This window comes from Piliocolobus tephrosceles, chromosome 1, assembly GCF_002776525.5.
Source record: "Piliocolobus tephrosceles isolate RC106 chromosome 1, ASM277652v3, whole genome shotgun sequence".
Classification (NCBI taxonomy): Eukaryota; Metazoa; Chordata; class Mammalia; order Primates; family Cercopithecidae; genus Piliocolobus; species Piliocolobus tephrosceles.
In genome coordinates this window covers 160,323,740-160,343,775 of record NC_045434.1, presented here as the reverse complement: position 1 = coordinate 160,343,775, position 20,036 = coordinate 160,323,740, and the positions used below count along the sequence as shown (strand labels likewise).

Sequence of the window (20,036 nt, the reverse complement as noted above, 5' to 3'; positions counted from 1 at the left end):
TTGGGAGGCTGAGTCAGGAGAATTGCTTGAACTGGGAGGTAGAGGTTGCAGTGAGCCAAGATTGTGCCACTGCGCTCCGTCCTGGGCGACAGAGGAAGACTGCATCTCAAAAAAAAAAAAAAAATTAATGACTACCCCACTAGGTTTTGGACATACATGGCGGCCTGTGGCCCCTTTGTTTTGGCCAATTTCTCCCATTTGGAGAACATTAAGAATGAAAACATTTACCCAATGCCTGTACCCCCATTGTATCTTGGGAATAACTAACCTGTTTTGATTTAACAGGCTTCTAGGTGGAAAGGACTTGGCTTGTCTGAGATGAGACTTTGGACTTGGACTTTTGGGTTAATGCTTAAAGGAGTTAAGACTTTAGGAGACTGTTGGGAAGGCATGATTGCTTTTGAAATGTGAAAAGGACATGAGAGTTGGAAGGGGCCAAGGTGGAATGTTATGGTTTGGCTCCGTGTACCCACCCAAATTTCAATTCAAATCGTATTTCCCATGTGTCAGGTGAGGTACCTGGTGGGAGGTGATTGGATCATGGGCGAGGTTTTCACATGTTGTTCTCGTGAGAGTGAGGGAGTTCTCATGAGATCTGATGATTTAAAAGTGGCAGTTTCCCCTGTGCACCCTCTGTCTCCTGCTGCCATGTATACCTTCCTTCCCCTTACCTTCTGCTATGGTTGTAAGTTTTCTGAAGCTTCCCCAGCCATGTGAAGCTGTTAGTTAAACCTCATTTCTTTTTAAATTATGCAGTCTCAGGTAGTATCTTCCTAGCAGTGTGAAAATGGACTAATACACAATCTAAGTGCATCATATATTGAGATAGCAGATGAATTACATCAATACAATAGCCTGTTAAGGTACTAGTAAATAAAAAATGATGAAGATTATGATACTGTGTGGGTAGATTTTTGTTATAAGTTCAAGTGAAAAAAATTATAGAGGAAATGAATTTTGGTTGAGCCTCAGTTAATATCTAATTTAATCCTTGTTATTATTACATAAGATCATCAAAATAGGACAGTTGGTGCTGTGATTACAGTTGTCTAATGATAATCTAGTTGCAAAGAACAAGGTTAAAGTGAAAACAGTTTACTTGAATTGGTGGAACTGTGGGTGTATCATTGAGGGATTACAGTTACATACTCATAAACAGAAACCCCATTTAGTGTGACTTAACCAAATAAAGGCAAGTTTTTTTCGTGTGAAAAGTCCTGAAGAAGGTGGTCTTAGGATGGTGTGGTGTATTGTCATCAGGGTCTTAAATACCTTCGTCCTTTCTGCTCTGCTGCCCTTAATGTAGGACCTTACTCCTCATTGTTTCTGTATGATTTGAAGATGAATGTTTTACCACCAATATCACTTGTGAATTCTAGGCAAGAAGAAGGGGAGGGCACAGAGCAAAAGGCTCCTGCCAGCTGATTCTCCTTCCTTTTAATGAGTTTTCCTGGAAGTCTCATCTTGGTACTTTTGGTTCCATATCACTGATCAGCAGTGTGGCACACAGTTCCCATTAGCTGAAAGAAAGTCCAGAAAATGTATTTTTTTCAAACCTGGGCATAGTGCCACCTAGAATAGAAGAGGGGTTACGTATTTATGGAAGAAGGGTAGAAAAAGACATTAGAAAGTAACCAGCAAGTGTCTGCCAAGTTGTTTTCCCCTGAATGCTGTGATGCTTTTAGTCATAAAAATTAGACTGGCTAAGGTAAGAAAGACATCTGGTAGTGGGCGAGATGTAACAATCCTAATTTCTTAACTGGTATTTGGCTTGTCTAGATCCTTTCAGCCTTCTCCTTTTCACATGGCCTTACAATGGTTTTATCCTAGATACTAAGTCTGTAGAGGGCCAAGAAGGTGGAGTTTTGCTGCATTTTATAGGACTTACTTGAAAGTTCAGAGAAAAATGGGAATATTGAAACTTAGGGCTAAAACAGATTTGGATACATGAGGAAAGGTTGTGAGGTTGTATAGTATGCTTAAGCCTTCTCTGAGCTTCAGTTCCTCCTGTATAAAATGTAATGTGATCTGCTGTGCTTACTTTATAGGTTAGAGGGATTTTTGTTTTTGAGACAGGGTCTTGCTCTGTTGCCCAGGCTGGAGAATAGTGGTGTGATTATAGCTGACTACAGCTTTGAACTCCTGATCTCAAATGATCCTCCAGTAGCTGGTACTACAGGTGTGCCACCATGCCCAGCTAATTTTTTTTTTTTTTTTTTTTTTTTTTTAGAGATGGGGTCTCACTGTGTTGTCCATGTTGGTCTTGAACTCCTGGGCTCAAGTGGTCTTCCTGCCTTAACCTCCCAAAGCCCTGGGATTACAACCATGAGCCACCACACCTGGCCAAGGGTTTTTATGAAAATGAAGTGGAAGAGATAGCACCTAGATTTTTGTGTAGAGTAATACAATTTACAACATCAGACTGATTTCATTTAGTGGTCAAAGCCACGCACCTATTTCATGGTATAAGTTAGACTTGAGCTTAGGACTCCTGATTTCTCTTCCAGATAATATACTGCACTGTCTATTCACTATTGCATTAATCTTATAACTAAATACTGTAACTCAGCATTTTACGTTATCCAGTTCAGCAGTTCTTTTTTTTATTTTGAAACAGGGTCTTGCATTGTCACCTAGGCTGAAGTGCAGTGGCACAAACATGACTCACTGCAGTCTTGACCTTCCAGGCTCAAGCAATCTTCCAGCCTCAGCCTCCCAAGTAGCTGGGACTACAGGCATGTGCCACCATGCACAGCTGATTTTTTTGTAGAGACCGGGTTTCACCATGTTCAGTTCAGTAGTTCTATACTAACTTAACATGCTGGATGAAAAGTGGTGGTAGGTGGGAAGCAGTGAGGATTGTTTTAGATAATATAAGTAACTGAAAAGTTCCCTGTAAGTATGCAAAATATTTATGGGATACAAATGACAGGGGAAATATTTAGGGCTAGAAAGACGGATCATATTGACCTATTCGTGTTGATTTATACTTGATACATATGATACTTGTCGATTTCTGTGTTTTAGCTGGTCAAACAATACCAAGTTTCAAGGAATACATTTTATAACATTTTACATATTGATAGAGAAACAAATTTGAAATTGCACAAATCAAACACAAACTTAGCATCTAGAGTGTCACCAATAAAAGTGTTTATAATAATTCTCTGATTTTCTAATGCTGGGTGGGGATTAGTTGAGTTGAATGTTAAAGCAATATATTTTTGATTTACATATTTATTGATGTAAATATTTTAAAAACTTAAAAATTGAGAATCATTTAACTGCCTATAGATTTTACAATTTCAAAACTTTCCAAGGACCTTAATAATGAGTGTGCCTTAAAATTGTGTGTATTTTTTTCTTTCTCCCTCTGTAGTGAGTTACCTGAGAGAGAAGAGGGCGAAGGAGAAGAAACTCCAAATTTTAGCCACTGGGGTCCACCGAGAATGTATGTGAATGACATTATTGGCTTTCTCAATAGGAGCACAACCAGTTGCTCTTTTCTTTAACTTAACAGAACATCATTTAGTCCTACTCTAATGATTGAAAAATTGTGATAATTCACCTGTAAGCTGGTCTACATTTTAGTTTCATTTTATCTTATCTAAGAGATTTTTAGCTGAACGAAATGACTATAATATTAGGAACATCTTTGATACTCTTTCAGAGAAAGCAACGTAGAAATGTCCATCTAACAAGTATAGTTTATCACTATGTCATTAAGCAAGTTGGGTAAAGCTGTCTTGAATGCAGTAAAGATTTCTTTTTTGGTAAACAACAATAACAGTAGTTGAGGCTTCTAGTATATATCAGTATATCTCTACCTTCCTCCCCTGGTGGAGAGTCCATGTTTGTGCTAACAGAATGTGTGGAAAACCCGTTTTCCCTTGGATGTGGGGGAAGTTTTAAGTACTCACCAGTTGCTGTAATTTTAAGTCCTCGCCAGGGCTGCACTTTAAGATGATGAAAGTCTCCCTGTAGCTGCTCTCTCTGTTCCGTATCTATTATTAATTCCACCACCTCCACCCAAACTGGTTCTTTTCTTGTAATTGAAATCTGAATTTGTCTTAAAACATTTAAGAGTTGTTTTCTGAGTTATGTTTTTAATGAGTTAATTATTGGCTGCAGTGCAAAACCTATAATATTTTGAGGGCGGCAGTTTTCATTTCATACTTTCTTTTAAATAATGACATGGAGGTAGGAAGAAAACAAAACCTTGTGACCTTAGGAGCAGGTAAAATCTGTCCTCTGATTAAAGAACCACAGAGATAAACCTGCTGATTGGGAAAAGCAACTTGGACAATGAACCACTCAGTGTCAAATTGATTTTATTTTGAAAGTCTGTACTTTTTGCCGAAATGACATATGTAGCTTTCTTGATTTTTGTCTTACCCATTTGTTATTTCTTCAGTCCTTTCTTTGCTTATGTTACGGATATAAATGAAAAGGACTAATCACAGAAAATATATTATGATAGGAGATGGGAACATTAGGGCTTAGCTAAATCTTCACTGAATATTTAGAGTTATATTTATTGTTCTAGAAATCTATGCTTTTCAGAACTGAAGCTTTCACTTGTTATGAATTATTGATAACATTGGAACTAGGTATAATTTGTGTAACATTTATAAAAATATATTTCAAAAATTTATATAAAATATGAGTCACAAGGATATAATACAAATGGAATACTTACAGTCCAACAGATTAAACTTGTTAATGAGTGAGTTTTGTTTTTTTTCCTTTATATAGTGTTGAGATTTTTAGAGAACCCAATGTGTCTCTTGGGATCAGTATTGTTGGTGGACAAACTGTTATAAAACGTCTAAAGAATGGAGAGGAACTTAAAGGTATATTCATCAAACAAGTTTTAGAAGACAGTCCAGCAGGGAAAACAAAGGCACTTAAAACTGGAGATAAAATACTTGAGGTAAATGATGTTAAAGTACTGCTTTTATTGGAAACATACTGTAAGACAGTGAAATAATCATTTAGCTCGAAGACCTTTCTTTATGTGTTGGGGACCGTGTGTGTACAGTCGGCGTGCTCTATTTATATGCCTTAGTTTGTACATTGTATGCACAATTTATGAGTTTCTCAAGTGAGTGGGGGCGGGGATAAACAAATAAAATGATAAAAGAAAAACTTCAGCTGATTGCAAAAAACACTTTAACTAACAAAGGGCTCTATATAGAACAGGGCAGATGGTAGGCATTATGCTTCTCCCACAGTCTTTAACAAGCTATAAATTTTTTTCTTGAAGCTCTAAATTTTATAATTGTGTGTTAGTAGGATATCTATGCTTGTTTAGAGAAAGAAATTTACCCTGGAAGGTTGAAGACTCTATTGTGGGGGGAGGATCCATGATTTGCACCTGATATGCTTTGTGGGCGCTAAGTTTTAAAGACACATCAGGCCGAGCATGGTGACTCATGCCTATAATTCTAGCACTTTGGGAGGCCGAGGTGGGCACATCACTTGGGGTCAGGAGTTTGAGAGCAGCTTGGCCAACATGGTGAAACCCCATCTACTAAAAATACAAAAATTAGCCGGGCATAGTGGCACACGCCTATATTCCCAGCTACTCAGGAGGCTGAGACAGGAGAATCGCTGGAACGCTGGAGGTGGAGGTTGCAGTGAGCCAAGATTGGACTGCCCTCTAGCCTGGGTGACAGAGCGACACTCTTGTCTCAAAGCAGAAAAAAAAAGGCACATGAAACCACTGAGAATGCCCTGAGGTGTGAATGTGATACATTTCTTTGCATTGGGTTAATTGGGTGACACCATGGTGGGTACCTCTAATCCCATAATCTGCTCGTTCTTGATTCGTTCTTTATGATGCTAACCATCAATCATGGCGTTTCACCTCTGATAGAATACAAAGAGCCCTGGATATCATGGGTTGGAGTCAGAGTCTGTCCTTTTTATTTTCTATGTGTTTTTGGACAAATCATTAGACCTACTTATTTTGTTTTCAGATAAAATGGAAATGAGAATTCAAAATCGATATTATTATGAGGATTAAATTAAAGAACTACATAAAACCTGCTCTGTATATACAAATGTTGAGTTATATTTGCGCTGTGCAATGTTTAAAACAATTTTCAAATATACTACTTATATGGCAATGAAGAAAATGACCAAAAGTCCCTTCCCTTATGGTGTTTACATGATAGTGGGAATGGGGGAATAGACAATAAAATAAATAAGTATATGTAGAATGTCAGATCGTAATAAGTAGCTAGGGAACAAAATAAAGCAGGGGAGGAGGATAAGGAGCATCGGGTTCGGGGGGATGGTGAAAGCAACAGTCGCAATTTTAATAGCTTTGTTATGGAAGATGATATTGGGACAAATATAGGAAATGAGAGAGTCAGCCATATGGATATGTGGAGAAAGAAAAACATACAAAAGCTCCAAGGTAGGAGCTTGCCTGGATGTGTTCAAGGAGCAGCAGGAAGTCCAGCAATGATAGCATAGCGTGAACAAGCCAGAAGGGGTAAGAGAAAAAGGCTGAGGAGTGATGGGAAGCCACATCATACAGAGCCTGAAAGCTCTGGAAGGTCTTCTGCTCTGAATGCAGTGGAGAGTCACTGGAGAATTATGAGCAGGTAAGTGTTGTTTCAAGGGAGTATTCTGACTTTGGGGGCAGGGGTGGAAGCAGGGGCCTCAGCCAGAAGGCTGTTGCAGTAACTTAGGAGAGAAAGAATGGCGGCCTGGACCAGGAGGAGGGCAGTCAGGTTGTAGCATATTTTGCAGGTGGATAACAGGACTTACTAACAGAATGGATGCGAATAAAGTGGGAAAGATAATTGAAAAGCTTTTCAGCTTGAGGAATCGAAGATGGAATTTCCATTTGCTGAGATGGGGAAGACTGTGGGAGGAACAGATTTGGGGAGACATGTTTTAGACATGTTAGGCTAAGATGCCTATTTGACATCCATGTAGTGATAGTCAGTTAGATAAACAAATAAGGAGTCCCGTATTCTTACCAATTTTTTTGGTCTTTTTCCTCAGTTTCAGTTAGAGTTTGTCTCCCACTGTGATTATGGATTTGTTTGCTATTCTTTGTAATTCTGTTGGTTTTGCTGTATGTATTTAGTGGATTTGTTGTTGGTGATTTGCTTTTGACATTATATAGTTTTCCTCTTTATTCCTATTAGTTACTTTTTGCCTTAAATTCTATTTTATTAATATTGGTAACCTTGTTTTATTTTAGTTATTAATTTACATGGTACTTTGCTTTTTTTTTGAAATGGAGTCTCTCTCTGTCACCCAGGCTGGAGTGCAGTGGCACTATCTCGGCTCACTGCAACCTCCATCTCCCAGGTTCAAGCAATTCTCCTACCTCAGCCTCCTGAGTAGCTGGGATTACAGGTGCCCATCACCTTGCCCAGCTAATTTTTGTATGTTTTGGTAGAGATGGGGTTTTGCCATGTTGTTCAGGCTAATCTCGAACTCCTGACCTCAGATGATCTGCCCACCTCAGCCTCCCAAAGTGCTGGGATTACAGGCATGAGCAACATACAACTAAATTTTATTTTTTAAATCTAATCATCTAGAAAATAAGTGAGATGAATTCACTTTTACTTTGATTACTAATCTATTATAATTTAATTTTTAAATATTTATTTTTGTATTATATTTTTCTTAATGTATTTTGAAATCATCATAAATTCATAGGAAATTACATAGAAGTATACGGGGGAGTCCCATGTACCCTTCACTGAGTCACCTCCAATTTTTTAATATCTTACACAACTATACTATAATAGCAACACCAAGAAAATGACATTGACTCAATCCGTAGTTTACTCAGATTTCACCAGTTATGCATGCATTGATTTGTGTGTGTGTTTGTAGCTCTATACAGTTTTTTCACATGTAAAACCTTGCATATGCACTACGACAATTGAGAAACTCAACTGTGTCATCACCACAGAACTCCCTTGCATTACCCTTCTGTATTAGTCCGTTCTCAACTGCTATGAAGAAATACCCTAGAGTGGATAATTTATGAAAGAAAGAGGTTAAATTGACTGACAGTTCCACATTGCTGGGGAGGCCTCAGGAAACTTATAATCATGGTGGAAAGAAAAGCAGGCACCTTCTTCACTTTCGATTGCCTCTTCCCTGTCTCTCCCATCCCTAACTTCTGACAGCCAGTTTTCTGTTTCTTGATGTCTATAAATATGTTATTTCACTATTATCTCATAAATGCAATTATGCATTATGTGTTTTTTTGAGATCGCCTTTTTTTACTTAGCATAATCTCCTTGAGGTTCTTTCAATTTGTTGTGCACATTAATAGTTCATTCCTATGGCTGGGTGAGGTGGCTCACCCCTGTAATCCCAGCACTTTGGGAGGCGGAGGCAAGAGAATGGATTGAGTCCAAGAGTTCAAGATTTGCTTGGGCAACATAGTGAGACCCTCTCTCTACAAGAAAACTACCACTTTCTTCCTTTTCGTTGAGTAGTTGTCTTTGGACAGGCTGCCAAAACAAAATACCATAAACATAGAAATTCCATTATAGTTTTGAAGGCTGGGAACTCCAAGATCAAGGCATTGGCAGATTCAGTGTCTGATGAGGACCTGTTTTTTGTGGGGCCAGAGATGGTGCCTTCTCACTGTGTCCTCACATAGTAGAAGGGATGAGCTAGCTATCTTGGGTCTCTTTTATAAGGCCACTAATCCCATTCTTGAGGGCAGAGCCCTCATGACCTAATCACTTTGTAAAGGCCCTACCTACCTCCTAATACCTTCACCTTAGAGGTTGCGATTTCAAGATACGAATTGCGAAGGACACATAAATTCCAACCATAGCAGTGGCATTTCATAATATGGATGTACTAATTTGTTTAATCATTCACCCACTGAAAGACACTTGGGTAGTTTTTATTTATTGACTATTACAAATAAATCTGCTCTAAATATTTGTGTACAAATTCCTGAGTGAAAGTAAGTCTACATTTCTCTAGGATAAATACCCAAGGGTGCAATTACTGAGTTTTATGGTAATTTTACTTTTGGTTTTGAAAAGAATTGTCAAATTATTTTCCAGAGTGACTGGCTATACCGTTTTACATTCACACCAGCAGTGTTTAAGTTTCTCCATATTCTTACCAACCTTTTCCCTTTACTCTCACACTCAGAACACTAGATGTGACCAGATGTGTAGGAGTTTCCCCCATACACTAAGTAGTTCTCCAGTGGACACCAACTGCATATCTTATCATTCTGTTCAATTCCGAAACTATGTATCTGGAGATAGTGTCAGATCCCCAGCGGACACCATCTGTCTTATAATTTAATTCAATTCTGATACTATGTACTTGGATATAGCATCAGATCATACAGTTGAGGGCTTGGTCCCACAAGATTGCCCCCATGTCAGATGCCAATCTTAGTAGGTTGTCACCTATACTTCTGACCAGCTGGCTACAAACCAGAATTCCCACATCCCTCCCCTTGAATTTTGTTAATTTACTAGGGCAGCTCAGAGAAACACTTACTTACATTTACCGGTTATACAAAGGTTACAGATGGACAGCCAGATGAAGAGATGCATAGGGCAAAGCGTGAGGAGGAGGGCACAGAGCATCCACACTCTGGGTGTACCACCTGCCACCCTTCCAGCATGTCGACATGTTCAACAACCCAGAAGCTCATCAAATCTTGTTGTTCAAGGGTTTTTACAGAGCTTCATCTCTAGTCCCCACCCTCACTTCTTGGAGATCGTGGGGGGAGTGCAGGGATTCTCTAATCCTTTGGTCTTTCTGTGACTGGCCCCATCCTGAGGATATCCGGGGGATCTACCCTAAGCCACCTCAGTAGCATGAACTCAGATGTGAAAGGGGCTATTAATGCATAATAAAAGACACTCCTACCACTCAGAAAATTCCAAGGGTACTCTGTGACAAGAACAAGGACATTTCGTATTATACCACAGGCACACACATCTGTGTCCTCAGCTTCTCATGTGCTCACTTTCTCCTCAGCCTACTCAAGTTCAGTGGTTGGCGGCTCCAACCCCTCCCTTACATGTGCTTCCTACTCTTGATCCTCTTTCCTTTCACTGAACTTGTCTGGGAGAACCCACTAGTTAAGTGTAGCTCGGCTTATTCTAGGTCTCTAGCATGGCTGGAAAAATAACCAGCCATGGTATCTGGTCTCATTAGAAGCTCATGAGCACCCCCTTAAGCGGGTCTTTAGTTTTGCCCTGCTGTCCTGTAATTTTCTCCTAGCTGGTTCAGTCTCCAGTTTTTATAAGTGATATGATTTGGCTGTGTCCTCACCCAAATCTCATCTTGAATTGTAGTTACCAAAATCCCCACATGTCATGGGAGGGACCCAGTGGGAGGTAATTGAATCATGGGGGTGGTTACCCTGATTCTGCTGTTCTTGCGATGGTGAGTGAGTTCTTACAAGATCTGATGATGTTATAAGGAACTTTTCCCCCTTTTCTCGGCACTTCCCCTTCCTGCCACGTGTTTGCTTCCCCTTCCTGCCACGTGTTTGCTTCCCCTTCGACTATGATTGTAAGTTTCCTGAGGCCTCCCCAGCCCTACAGAACCATTAGATAATTAAACCTTTTTCCTTTATAAATTACCTAGTGTTAGGCAGTTCTTTATAGCAGTGTGAGAACAAACTAATACAACAGGTAACTGTGCCAAACTCCTTATGCCTCTTACCTCAGTCTTGCTCTCAGTTTAAGGTCCTAGTTTCAGGTTTCATTGAGAAAATAGAGGCAGTTAGAGGGAACTTCCCCTGCTTCCAGTGCTCACCAAATCTTTTTTCTAATTGCCTCTGTAACAGCAAAGGAACTACATTTGTGCTTCTATCCAAAGCCAATCTCTCTAACTTGTATGGTAGAAATCATTTCCTCTTGACTATCCAAGGATATTGTCCTTACAGTTGTCATGTCTCTCCTTTATCATCCATTTTTTTCTCTACACTGTATCATTATTGCTGTAATATCTCCTCCTGTCTTAAAAACATCCCACATCCCTTTCCACCCACATTCCTGTTTCCTCAGCCCTCTAATAGCAAAGCAGTCTTCACAAATTGTTAGTATCCATTGAGACCATAGACCATCCCAGCATTTACCAAGAGTTTGTTACATTATAGATTTGAAAACTTAGTTCTATTAAACATGTTTTGGAAATACAGAGTGCTCTTGGACATTTATGGGCATGTTAGCAAGTTACATTCTCTGAAATTTCTATAATAAGGAACTGTTTACACTTACTCAAATTTATTGAACACATAAATAGTTTTAGTAAAAGAACTTGTGGATGTTTTTTGGTACTTCTTTTTAAACATAATTTGAGAAATGTTCAACTACTCAATTGTGATAACAGGCAATTTGCTTAAAATATTATGCCTCTCAGCTTAATGGAGAGATGATAAAAGTCCATAGATATTCCCAGTCTCCTTTATCCCACTCGGAATTATGTACTATGCTCCTGGCAGAGGTGGCAGCCATCTTAAGGTTCTGTTACTGACCGAACTACCTGTTTTGGATAATTATATTTAGCCAGGGCTGTTTTTATCAATATATTTGACTTATCTACTTTTCTAACGGTGAAATGTTACTTTCCTTAAACATATTCTTCTAAAATAGCCAAGCTTTTTATGGGCCAATCTTGTTTTTTTCTGACTGTGGTCTAACTCCTTAGACTCTGGTGGTTCTCATAACTAGGGAATACACATGAACTTTGAATTAACCTATCTGCAATATCTAATGCTGGTCTAATTGAAATAAGTTGCTCCTGTGTTTCAGGTGTCTGGAGTAGATTTGCAGAATGCCTCACACAGCGAAGCAGTTGAGGCCATTAAGAATGCAGGAAACCCTGTGGTGTTCGTTGTTCAGAGCTTGTCATCCACTCCACGAGTAAGTTTTAGTTCATATTTTCAAAAAGTTTAACAATACTCTGTATACCTGCAGACCAAGCTGTGCCCTCTAAATATTTTCCACATATTTTCATTGTAGTTCCGAAACTATACTTAAAGTATGAGCTTCATAAAAATTTAGTCATGAAGTTCCCTTTTTTCCCCTCCAGTTTTGATCTTCTGGTCAAATTGGAGTCATTACAGTGTGCATTGGTTTAAGTTACTGCGCCTGGAATCAAATAGACCTGTTTTCAATTTCTTGATTCTTTATTTACCTGCTTTGCTAACGTGGAGGCAAGTTACTTTTCTGAGCAAGTTACCTTGTTTATGAAACACTTTGAACAGAGGGTCAGGTGTAAAAACATTGTAGAGATACTATCACATGTTGTGTATATTTATTAAAGGATGTAAAAATAAAAACATGTTGACATGTTGTACTGTTGTGTGTTCTAATGTTAGAGATTCCAAATGTAAAAATAGCAATATTTAATCATAAAATTTTTCTTTTTCTTCTTTTTTTTGAGATGGAGTCTTGCTCTGTTGCCCAGTCTGGAGTGCAGTGGCACGATCTCGGCTCACTGCAACCTCTGCCTCCCAGGTTCAAGTGGCTCTTGTGCCTTAGCCTCCCAAATAGCTGGGATTGCAAGCATGTGCCATTATGCCCCACTAATTTTTGTATTTTTAGTAGAGACGAGATTTCACCTTGTTCGCTAGGCTGGTCTCAAACTCCTGGCCTCAAGTGATCTGCCCACCTTGGCCTCCCAAAGTGCTGGTATTACAGGTGTGAGCCATTGCGCCTGACCTACAATTTTTCTTCTGTAGTTAATTACTCTACATTAACTACAGAATTGGCACTGTGGTATGGAATTGGCACTGTGGTATGGAATTGGCACTGTGATATGAAATGTCAGTGGCAGGATGTGGATTTTATACTACAATGTGCAACAGAAACATCACCCTTAAAACTGGAAGCAATATTCTTTTTCTTCATTTTATAATGGAAGACAGCTGTTCAAAACATATACACTTCTTTTTTTGTTTGTTTCTGGGGACAGAGTCTCATTCTGTCACCTAACCTGGAGTGCAGTGGCATGGTCATAGCTCGCTGCAGCCTTTATCTCCTGAGCTCAAGCAATCTTATTATCTTAGTCTCCCAAGTAGCTGGGATTACAGGTACATGCCACTACACCTGGTGAATTTTTTTTTGGTTTTTTGACAGGGTCTCACTTTGTTCCCCAGGCTTACATATGCACGTCTAACTGCAAATTTTAAACATTTATTTGCTTTCCAATATAGTTTTGTAGTGCATTCCAATCTTTTGTATGTCAAGGCAAAAAGAAAATAATACTTATATGGCAAACTGGGCAGGTATATGGTTGGCTATCCCAGTGGTGGGGGTGTTGATGGAATATTGTGCATACTTGTAACCTGCCTATGCACAGTGAGCTGCAGCCTGCATTGGCACCTCTGCTGTGTCACTGCATTTTGCAGTGTGGTGCCTTCCATTCTTAGCATCATGTTTACACCATCAAGACTAATTGAGAGAGGTGAGCTGAATAAAGTTCTCTTGTTTTCATAAAATTTGAAATTCAATAAGAATTTTTAGAATCCAGTTTTTAATTCTTATAATATTGAGAATGTAGTTGAGGCCATGGCTTTTATTTCTGGAACCCTAGTTCAACAGGAAAATTGGCCAGATTGTTGTTTGCCAAATTACACTTCCAAATCAATAATTTTGAATGAGAATGAGCCAATCAAATTATACATTTGCGTGGCCAGCTGTGAATGCCCTGCCAAAAAGGCTAAGCTTTCAAAATCCAACCTTTGCTAGTGAGCTGAGGTGGAAAGTTTTGTTTGGATGACACAAACAGTGCAATTTCTTTCAATTATTCAAACAAAGAAAATCTCTTCAGCACCATACCATGCTCAAGTTACTTACTCCCTATGTAGTATAATAGACTGCCACATTGTACATTCAGTTCATCAGGCATTGAACTATCTGTGGTTCTAGCCAAGGGAGCATATCCCATTGATGATGTTAATTACTATGTCCATGACTTGTTCCATTTTCAACTTTGTTTACAGGGCAAAGTGACTTTTTTTTTTTTTTTGAGACAGGGTCTTATTCTGTCCCCCAGGCTGAGTGCAGTGGCACAATCATGGCTTGCTGAAACTCCGAACTCCTTGGCTCAAGCAATCTTCCCAGTTCAACCTTCCAAGTGGCTGGGACCACAGGCGTACGTCACCATGCCCAGCTAGTTTTTGATTTTTTTCCTCCAGACAGGGTCTCCCCTTATTGCTCAGGAAGGTCTTGAACTCCAGGCCCAAGCAATCCTCCTGCCTCAGCCTCCCAAAGTGTTGGGATTACGGGCATAAGCCACTGCACCTGGCCAGGGCAAAGCGATTATTATTGCGTGAGACAAATGAAAGGAGAATCAAGTTTCATGTCTTTGTAAAATGGTGCTGTTTTTGGTTTACTTATTATTGCAAGTAGTACTGATTATCCAGAAATAGAAAATATAGGCAATGCTTAATCGTTTGTATCTAGTTTACATTAAATTTTGAACTTTCCTTAAAACTCCCAAAATAAGTCATTTTCTAATGTTGTGTCCATCTAAGGCCTGATGTCTAAAAGTACCTTGGTCACATAAACATTCTCCTCAGCACTATGAATTGAGCGGTTGTTTTCATCTGTGTGCATTATCAGCTGCCTTAGGAGCATCACCAATACACCTTTTTTTTTTTTTTTCTGAGACAGAGTCTCACTCTGTTGCCCAGGCTGGAGTGCAGTGGCATAATTTCGGCTCATTGCAACCTCTGCCTCCCGGGTTCAAGCGACTCTTCTGCCTAAGCCTCTTGAGTAGGTAGGATTACAGGCACGCATCACCACACCCGGCTAATTTTTGTATTTTTAGTAGAGACAGGGTTTCACCATGTTGGTCAGGCTGGTTTCGAACTCCTGACCTCATGATCCACCTTCCTCGGCCTCCCAGAGTGCTGGGATTACAGGCGTGAGCCACCACGCCCAGCCACCGATACACCTTTTAAATCTTCTCACCCTGACTTTCTCAAGCGTGTTTTCAGCCTCCTGGAAAAATGTGTGTATCTACTTGGATATACTTGGCAAATATTTATTTGAGAGTAAGGCCTATAGAACGTTTTTCTGTAAGGTAATTTTTTCCACTTAATAACATAACTGCATTTCACAGAAATATCATATATATATATATATTTTATATTAAAAAATCCTTTTGAAATTGGGTCATATCTTCAGCTCATTATGTTTATCATCACGTGTTGCTTTCTTTCTTCCTGTATTCCAGTTGTACTTACCAATACCATTGTTCCATAAGGGTACCTACTTTTTTTGACACATGAACATTTTGCATATTCATCACCTATAAATATATTTTTACTTTCACAAGAAATACAGTCATCTGTTTTCCTGAAAGGTGGAGTCTTATTGAGCATTTTGTCTTCTAAATTTTGCTAAAGATGTATGTACAGAAGAACATTTTTCTGCTATTTGAAAAACAATGGGCCAGACGTGGTGCCTCACGCCTATGATCCCAGCACTTTGGGAGGCCGAGGTGAGAGGATCACTTGAAGTCAGGAGTTGGAGACCAGCCTGGCCAACATGGCGAAACCCCGTCTGTACTAAAACTAGAAAAAGTAGCCGGATGTGGTGGTACACACTTGTAATCCCAGCTACTTTTGGGAGGCTGAGGCACAAGAATTGCTTGAACCCAGGAGACGGAGGTTGCAGTGAGCTGAGATCATGCCACTGCACTCCAGTCTGGGCGACACAGCCAGACTTTGTCTCAACCAAAAAAAAAAAAAAAAGAAAAAGAAAGAAAGAGAAACATTATAGTGGCAACTGACATTCTGTCTCATCCCAAAGCTTCTATTTAGCATCAGCTAGTTTTTCCATGGGAGAAAGTAGTAGTGTGGGCAGATAGTTTCTGACTTGTCAGGGAGGCAAAGTGTTTTGTTCAAGATTCTTCAGGACAAGGAACACATGCCTGTAAATCCCACCAGTCTTTGAAATATGACTTAGGTTGTTATATGTATTAAACAGATGTAGAAATATTAGGTACTAGTGTACCTCTTCACATAGCACTGTATATATGTTAATGTATCATTACTGTTGTTTTTTATGTAAATGACACATTTCTGAGACTTTCTCATTTATTCTAAACTTTATTTACATTCTGTATTAAAAATGAAAATTTAATCTTAAATTGCATTTAGGGGAAAATGGGCTTTTTGTTTTTAATTATCACTAAGCAGGCAGTCTTTTAGTTGTCTGAGCAAGGAGGTTTTTTTTTTTTCTTTTTAATTTATTTATGTATTTTTTGAATCAGGGTCTTACCCTGTAACCCAGGCTGGTGTTCAGTGATGCAACTGTGGCTCACTGTAGCCTCGACCTCAGCCCCACAAGTAGCTGAGATTATAGACACATGCCACCACACCCAGCTAATTTTTAAATTTTTGTAGAGATGGAGTCACCCTCTGTTGCCCAGGCTGGTCTCAAACTCCTGGACTCCAGCGATCCTCCTGCCTTGGCTTCTCAAAGTGCTGGGATTACAGATATGAGCCACTGTACTTGGTCTGTTTTTTTATTTTAATCTTCATGTCTCTCACCAGATTTTATGCCAAGATTATCTGTGCTAGCTCTTTGAGGAGCCTCTTTTTATAAAATTAAACTGGTTTATTTATTTATAAACATTTATTATGTACAACTATGTATTAGGCCATTTCTGAGCACTAGAGAAATAGTGAAAAATAACACTGAATTCTGCTCTCATTAAGCTTATTCAGTGGTGGGAATAGATTTGTTAATTCATCCTTATGCTAATAATGATAGTGGAATATTTATTGAGTACACACAGTGTGGGAGATAACATACTTGAATTGGGGGTACAATGATGAATAAGGTAAATCTACCAAACAAATGTGTTATCCTATGTTCTTGGATAATTAAGTAGATCACCCCTAAAACTCTATCTTGCAAAATGTGATGTTTGGATGACAGTTAGTATGTGACCTTGTTTTTAGTCTTTTTCATCTTCAGCTTCTAGATCCACATACAGAAACCTGCATTTTTATGCCCTGATGGCATATATATAACTATAATATTTTAGAGTTATGTATCTTGTCAGATTTTCCAAGTTTTATTGTTTGCTTTGAATTGTACTCATATTTTTACCCTTTAGATGAAGTTACAAAGTTAAGATTTTACCTGTTTAAACAAATACATTTAGGAATGTAATGATAGGCCAGGCACAGTGGCTCACGCCTGTAATCCCAGCACTTTGGGAGGCTGAGGCGGGCAGATCATCTGAGGTCAGGTGTTCGAGAGCAGCCTGGCCAACATGGTGAAATTCCGTCTCTACAAAAAATACAAAAATTAGCTGGGCGTGGTGGCAGGTGCCTCTTGGCACAGCTAGTCAGCTGGAGAAGTGCTTGAACCCAGGAGGCAGAGGTTGCAGTGAGCAGCGATCGTGCCATTGCACTCCAGCCTGGGTGACAAGAGCGAATCTCCATCTTAGACAAAAAAAAAAGAAAGAAAAAAAAAAGAAATGTAATGATTGAAAAAAATTCTCCATTCTGTAATGTCAGAGAAAAAAAAAATGTGATGATTATGTCATTTAAACATTTTCTTCCCTCCACCCTTTTTTTTTTTTGTCACTGTAGGTCATTCCTAATGTACATAACCAGGCCAATAAAATCACCAGTAACCAGAACCAGGACACCCAAGAAGAGAAAGAAAAGGTAACTTGAACTTCTCAAGGCTTTAAAAAATGTTTTTGGTTTTATTTTTTCCATATCTGAACTCTAATAAAAGTGGCTTTTTGATGAGCGTCAGTGTTGTAGAAGCACTATATTTATTTATTTTTTTTCCTGCGAATATAACTGGTTCTTACCAGGATAGAGGACCGAAATGTGGTGCAGCGTAGATGCAAAAATACTATAAACGGCCAGTCAGCCATCAACGTCTATAGCTTTCTTTCCTGTTCAGACAGGCTGGTTGTTTGTCCATTCCCAGAACGTGCCTCTCACACTGAGACTTTGATCTTGCTGCTCTCGCCTGGAAGTCCATTTCCCACATTGCTCTCCCATAAGAATCCTTTTCATTCTTCAAGGACCACATCAAAGGTCATCTCTCCTGAGAAAACTATCCTCCCTGTCAATCAGAATTAATCCTCCATTCCTGTTTGCCCACCTCTATTGAAGTAGAATCTGTTGACCTAAAAATTATTTTAAGATGTGGTGTCCAGTAGGGATGAATTCTTATTTTTTCCCATCAAGAGAACTTATTGTTCTCTTGGGGAATTACTGTCCCACTGTTTTAAAATAGACCTCCTTTACCCACTGATTTGTAGTGCAAGTCTGCTGTATCTCAGGTTACAAGGGGGAGTCTGTTTCTGAGCTTTCTCTTTGTTCCATTTGATCAACTTGTCTATCCCAGTACAAATGCTGCACTGATGGAATTATTAAAGCCTAGTAATCAATCTTGTTTCCTGGTAGAGCACTTTCTTTTATATGTTTCTTCTTCTTAGACATGTCTTAATGATTTATATCATTTTTCTTTTCTGTATCCTTTAGAATCAGATTATTAAATTCCACAAAAGTTTCTTTTGGGATTTTGGTTGGAATTGTGTTGAATCTATAGATTAACATAGAGAGAAGTTACATCTTTTGGATGTTGAGACTTTTAAACCATTAATATGATTTTTTAAATTTATTAAATTCTTTTATTTCTTTTAATTTTTGTAAGTTTCTTTCTTTTCTTTCTTTTTTTTTTTTTTGTGAGACAGAGTCTCGCTCGGTCACCAGGCCAGAGTGCAGTGGCACGATCTTGGCTCACTGCAACCTCCACCTCCTAGGTTCAAGGGATTCTCCTGCCTCAGCCTCCCAAGTTGCTGGGATTACAGGCATGTGCCACCATGCCCAGCTAATTTCTGTATTTTTAGTAGAGACAAGGTTTCACCATGTTGGCCAGGATGGTCTCGAACACTTGACCTTATGATCCACCCACCTTGGCCTCCCAAAGTGCTGAAATTACAGGCGTGAGCCACTGCGCCCGGCCTATAATTTAAAAAAAAAAAAAAATTGAAATCTTGATTTACTCCTAGGTATTTTATTTTGCTATTTAATGATACCTCTTTAAATTGTGTTTTCTGTCTGTTTCTAGTATGTAGACATAAAATTGACTTTTATATATTTATTTGACATCTTGTAACATTATTCTTTTAAAACATACAATAATCTAGTGGAGAATACTGGAAAAACCGTAATGGTGAAACAAAAAAATAAAAATATAAACCTACAACCTAAAGATAAACTTATTAAACATTTCATGTAGAACCGTTTAGTGTCTTTGTGTGTGTGCTCCATATATATACATGATATTTTTAGTAAGAATATGAATCTTCAATTCTTATTCTATGTAGATTTTTATTTTTGGATTTTCTATACATATAATAAATAATAAACACTTTGGAATAAGGTAGTTTTCTTTTTCCCTTTCCAATCTTTCTTTTTCTCATTTTATTGTATCTGCTAAGACCTCCAGCCCTGTGTTTAATAGAACTGATGATAGCTAACATTCTTGTCATTTTTCTTCCTGATATTTAAGGAAAAACTGTTACTATTTCACCATTGAATATGATGTGTACTATAGGTATTTGTAGATAATCTGTCACGTAACTGTCTGATGGGTTCATCTTACCCACTGCCCAAATACAGTCGATTTATCAAGACAGGGGAATTGCAGTAGAGAAAGAGCTTAATACATACAGAGCTGACTAAATGGGAGACTGGAGTTTTATTATTACTATAATCAGCCTCCGTGAAAATTTGGAGGTTAGGGTCTTCTTTCAAAGATAGTTTGGGGGCTAGGGAATAGGGAATGCGATTAGTTTGGTTGGTGATGAAATCATAGGGAGTCCAAAACTGTCCTCTTGTGCTGAGTCAGTTCCTTGGGGGAGGTGAGGCAGAAGACCAGATAAACTTGCCAGTCTGGGTACGTTGGCTGATCTATCAGAATGCAGAGTCTGGAAAATACCTTAAATACTAGTTTTGATAATAGTAACATTATACATGGAAGCAACTGAGGAGGTTTGAAATCTTGTGG

General features: G+C 38.8%; 1 protein-coding gene across 2 annotated transcripts in view; it reads left to right on the top strand.

Annotated features, from left to right (window-relative positions):
- PATJ (PATJ crumbs cell polarity complex component) overlaps positions 1-20,036 on the top strand; it is a 422,851-nt gene that overhangs the window by 164,175 nt on the left and 238,640 nt on the right. For both annotated transcript variants that reach the window (XM_023187375.3, XM_023187368.3), the window contains exons 23-26: positions 3,380-3,451; positions 4,756-4,933; positions 11,787-11,897; positions 17,594-17,671. In XM_023187375.3, the coding sequence (XP_023043143.2) occupies positions 3,380-3,451; positions 4,756-4,933; positions 11,787-11,897; positions 17,594-17,671 (439 nt within the window). The remainder of the gene's footprint in view (positions 1-3,379; positions 3,452-4,755; positions 4,934-11,786; positions 11,898-17,593; positions 17,672-20,036) is intronic.